Source organism: Morone saxatilis, unplaced genomic scaffold (assembly GCF_004916995.1).
Source record: "Morone saxatilis isolate NCDOM2014 unplaced genomic scaffold, NCSU_SB_2.0 Contig3, whole genome shotgun sequence".
In the NCBI taxonomy this organism is placed as follows: domain Eukaryota; kingdom Metazoa; phylum Chordata; class Actinopteri; family Moronidae; genus Morone; species Morone saxatilis.
Window position 1 is genome coordinate 5,187,041 of NW_023339873.1, and position 5,046 is coordinate 5,192,086.

Genomic DNA, 5,046 nt, shown 5'->3' on the forward strand with positions numbered 1-5,046 from the left:
AACGTTTCTCACTATTGTCAGATACTAATGCTGCTAAGTAATATTTTTTGAGGAAATGTCTCATGATTTACAAAATCCTTTTTTTACGGTCACATTGGTGGAAATGGGCTTCCATAGGTTCCCAGCCTTTTTCCTAAAGATAACCCTTTTCTATCATTTATTAAAACTGACAACTGACGAGACATATTTATGTATATTTCCTGTTATGTACAATGAACCCAAAACAGTGAATTCAATAACTGCAAGAAGTTTGTGTGAAGTGATTTGGATGAAGTTTGAGCAGATAATTTCCTGTAAATATTGATCAGAAGTGAGTTTTCCTGGTATTTTTTATAGAATTATCTGTCTGTATTATGTATTTTTAAAAAAAAGTCTATTTCAGTCTAAAAGTCTGTATGATTTTAACAATCATACAGACTTAAGCTTTTTTTTTTGACAAATTCAGTGTTTTCGTGTCCCCTGACGCTCAGCCATTGTTCTATTAGACAATTTGATTAACATTTACTTGTGATACTGAGATATAGGCTTACTGTGTATATTTTGTAAGCAGTTTTCTAACACTGCTTAATATAAATATGAAGCTTTGGCGACCCCTAGTTGGGGCCTTGACCCTCAGGTTGGAAACCGCCGATGTAATGTAATTTACTACTGATTTTATATTCTTACTTTACAGTGTAAAAATACTCCACTTCAAGTCTTACATTCAAAATGTGCACGTATCAGTGTATCGTCATATAAATGAATTTATTTTTATACTCTCACAACATATAACACTTATTGTCCCTTTCTGCACAAATTAAATTCTACTTAGATTGTATTGTTTTTACCTGTACCTTAGTGTATCAAGTGTTTTTCTTAAATTGTGTTAATAATATATGTAATGTAATGTGACATAATACATGTACTAATGTTATTCTATTGGCAGTGCAGCATTTAGATAAAATGCTCCACTAAAATAACTTGAATTTAAAATATTAATTGTAAAATATATTAGTAACAAAATGTACCTTCATCTCTAATTCAAATCTTAATAATAATAAAATCCTAAATTTAAATGACATAGCATTGTTTTACCCTGTTCAATTCTTCTCTTACAATTTAATTGTATCCTGATTTTAATTTTTTCTAATTCATTACCTTTTATTTAAAGCATTTTGAGGAGCACCCTGGTAGAGCTGGTGCCCAATGTACCGAGGCTGAATCCTTGCTGCAGCATCCATTGGTTAGAGTCTGACCTGTGGCCCTTTGCTGCATGTAATCCCCTCCCTCCCCATCTATAAATAATATAAATAAGATTATGATGACGAAACACATTCCTCCCTAGGAAACCCTGAAAGTGTGGCTGCTAACAGGATTAGCTTCCTCCCCCTTTGAATAAAATGAAGAATGGGAACAGGGAAACTAGCATTTATTATGTGTACAGGCAGGCAGCTCATGAAAAGTGTACAATATTCTGAATCAAACAGCATAATCAGTCATTATTTGTTTGTTGCCCTTTATTTATAAGCATATCATCTCAAAATATTGTACCACCGTTATCTTTGGCAACAAAATCAACAAGAGACCCTCATCGCTCCCCTTTCCAACGTTTTACTTGAGCCTCACGTTTTTTTTTTTTTAAACTATTTGACTTCAACATGAAATCATAAGTCCCTCCAGTCTGAGAGCTCAGGGGCATTAATACTGAGGAAAAGGAGGAGCTCAAAGTCAGTATATAAATACATTTTAAGAAACTTCATCATTAGCCTACTGTATGGTAACAGACCAGAGAGTCTTGACGTGAGGAGTGTGGTTGGCCAGCGCTGAAGTAAGACGATGAAAAGGAGACCAAGTTGATTTTCAGCAGCACGCTCTCATGCATTACAAAGGCTTGTCAAGATTTTGATATAAAGGATAGAATTAAACATACATGTACTGTAAACAAAATACAGCATACTAGTGGAAAACATTTGGGACATGTCACACTTTTCCACCTACAATCTTTTCATTAGGTATAAATTAGTAATTCCCTAAAACGCCTGTTTTAGATTCACTTAATCTCATTCACTACTTTGATATTGTTATGTCATAAAAGATATTGGATTGTGAGTGGTTATAAAATGAGATGTCAGCAAGTAAAAACAAAAATAGGATTATAGTGAGCAGACCTGGGTTAATCTGCCATCTGTTCTGTTATAAATGAAGAAGCTCCAGGTGGGCAAAGATTGCACTTCGCTGACTATTCTGCCTCAAAAACCCCATCAAGGTACTTGAAAGGATCTCAAATACGGTGGTAAAGTTTGACCTAGGTCTCCGGTACAGCGTGTGGTTTAGTAGCTCTGAGATTCAGATCATGCTCGGGGCTGCACTGTGGAGGATGAGGTCTCCAGCCACTCGCACCAGGGTCACTTCCTCCAACCCGTCGACTCTGTACTCGTACTCCAGCAGGTGGCTGCCGTCCACCGCCACTTTAAACATGTCCTCCTCCACAAGGATCTTCAGCTGCAGGGAGAGCAACAGAAAACAAGCAAAGGTGTGACGAGGAATGCCGGTAGAGTGGAAACAATCCGACAGAAAATCAATCTGTAATGGTTTTCCTGATTAATAAGTTATTAAGTTATTTTTAAAGCAATAATTCAGTGGTTCCAGCTGCTCAGATTTAATTTTTTTCTGGTTTTCTCAGTCTTCTATGATAGTAAATTAAACATCTTTAGATAATGGACTGACAATCAAAAGTCAAAACCAGCAATCTGAAGCCTCGGACTCTGTGTAATCAGCATTTTCTGATATTTTATAGACCCAAAGATCAATTGAGAAAATAATCTCCTGGTTTATCGATTACAAAAATAATAATTCATTTCAGCCTTGAAAGTTTATTTATTTATTTATTTTTTTAATTTTTTTTTATATAAATAAATATAAAAAGCGGTCTTAGCCAAACTGGAGCTCTGGAAGATTAATACTTCTTTCATACTGAACCAGAATAACCAGTTCGTCACTGACATTAATGGGTTAACAGGTTCTGGAGAACTGTGACCAGGGTGGGAAATTACCACCAGACAAATGCTGGTAACATATCGAGTGGTTGGTAGATCTTATTCACAGAATAATGAATTACTATTGAGTGGCTCTTGAATATTGTTTGGAATATTGGCTTGCACATATTAAAAAGTGAATTTCCCACCCTGCCTGTGACACCGTCAACAGGCATGTTTATATGTGAATGTGACAGATTAAATACGTTTAATCAATGTCAAAGAGTCCAATCGTAGGGTTATTAGCAAACCTATGGTACTACAAATGAACACTGACAATGACAAGCCCTGCTGAGCCACAAATTCTGCTCTGGGAATGAATTTTAATATGTTGAATCTCCACTGTGAAAATAATAATTTACAGGTGACCATTTTTAATGATGTCTGAATCTGACATTGCTGTTTACGACATTAAGTTGACATCATGTCTGGAAGAATTTGAGGGTTTTCACACTGGTGTGTATTTAAGCTGCCGCTGAGGACTGCAATCTGGAGTGAATGGGGATGTCCCAGTATTTAACCATGACTAACAGTTACACCCATGTTCAATATCTGGAGTGACACATGAACACTTGAATGTGAATGAATGCACCTCCCATACTCTTCCACCATGTCCCACTGAGTCATCACTATAAAGCTGACCAACAGCTTCTTGGATTTTGCCTGAATCGGCTGTTAGTCTGACGTTATAGGCGCAGCACACTCACACAGGTGTTTTTAATCTGTTTTGGCCGATTAGACCTCTTCTTCATGTCTTAATTATGATTGGGAAACCTTTTTGAAAGCTACTATACATCCCACATGGAACTTAATAACATGGAAGTGCCTGAAAATAAAGGAAATGGGAATTGCTCTAGTGATTAAACTAATGGATCGCATATATTTAATGGTATACCCACCTATTCTTAACCCTCACTCAACTAACGCTGTAATCATACAATCGTCTCAAGTTGTCCTGTGACATGAACGCAGGACTCTTTCCCGTCCCAGGTGACGTGAATGTAGCATCAGGTTAAAGTTGGACAGAGCTATGCTTCAATTCAGGATCTTTGTTGCACATCATCCACTATTAGTCTTGCGTATCAAAAAATAAAATAAAATAAGGACAAATGTCATCCTGTTTTACATTTTAAAAGATGAATCTAATCTAATCGAAGTCAAGTCGGGTCTGGTCAAGCACAATAAGTGAACCACTGATGTTGAAAGGCTCAATTATGAATGAAATGTAAAAGAAAATCTTTTTGGCAGTTCCATTACTACAACAATTTACCTCAAAACGGCGTCCCTGAACAAATGGGAAGTCTCCTTCTCGCTCTTCTGGCCCCCAACATCCACCTAGATTGGAGTTTCTGACAATTGTTTGCTCAGGAAATCGAGGATTGAAGTGAAAGACGACGTCTGAACCTTTGATGAAGTCGACTTGGAACCTGCAAGACAAAAAGATAAGGACTGAGAGCTGCTGATGACTAATCATCCTCCCACTGTCCAATTAATAACAGAAAATAACAGTAATGATAATTAATTTTGGAAGAGTATTTTCATTTAGCAGAACAAAAGCCTCTTTCTTTACACTCTCAATAATAGCCTGTTATATAGATATGTTCAATAGTTGCACTAAATGCATATTCTTAATGTTTTATATGATGGAACGAGTGAGTGAACGACCACAGCCGCTTCCACCCTTTAGACTATGCAACATGTCGTCATCGGTTATGTCTCAAGAAACAATCCACAGGCAGTCGACGATGGAGCAGTACTCCATCAGCAACAGTCCCATGTGACAAAACATTAACATTATCACCCGTGTGCCTTGATAAATAAAGTGGGTAAACTCAAAACAAGGTGCTTAAATTCAACCTTTTTCACCTGCTTTAAGGTCCATAAAACTACAAATAATTATTGACTGAAATTTAAATATTATCCTGATACATTTTTCAGCCCGAGCCTGTTATCAGTGTCAGAGTAAATGGAGCAGGTGGGCCATCGTGGATGAGTTGCATTAAACAGTGAAGATAAGATATTCCTTTAATAG

The 5,046-nt window shown here is 36.7% G+C and overlaps 1 protein-coding gene across 1 annotated transcript in view; it reads right to left on the reverse strand.

The window, feature by feature from the left end:
- Window positions 1-1,391: 1,391 nt before the first annotated feature.
- lgals3a (lectin, galactoside binding soluble 3a) overlaps window positions 1,392-5,046 on the reverse strand; it is a 6,695-nt gene continuing 3,040 nt past the window's right edge. Inside the window, exons 5-6 of the mRNA XM_035673502.1 lie at window positions 4,285-4,441; window positions 1,392-2,481 (exon numbers count right to left, since the gene is read on the reverse strand). Coding sequence (XP_035529395.1) covers window positions 2,326-2,481; window positions 4,285-4,441 — 313 coding nt within the window. The 3' untranslated portion in view covers window positions 1,392-2,325. The remainder of the gene's footprint in view (window positions 2,482-4,284; window positions 4,442-5,046) is intronic.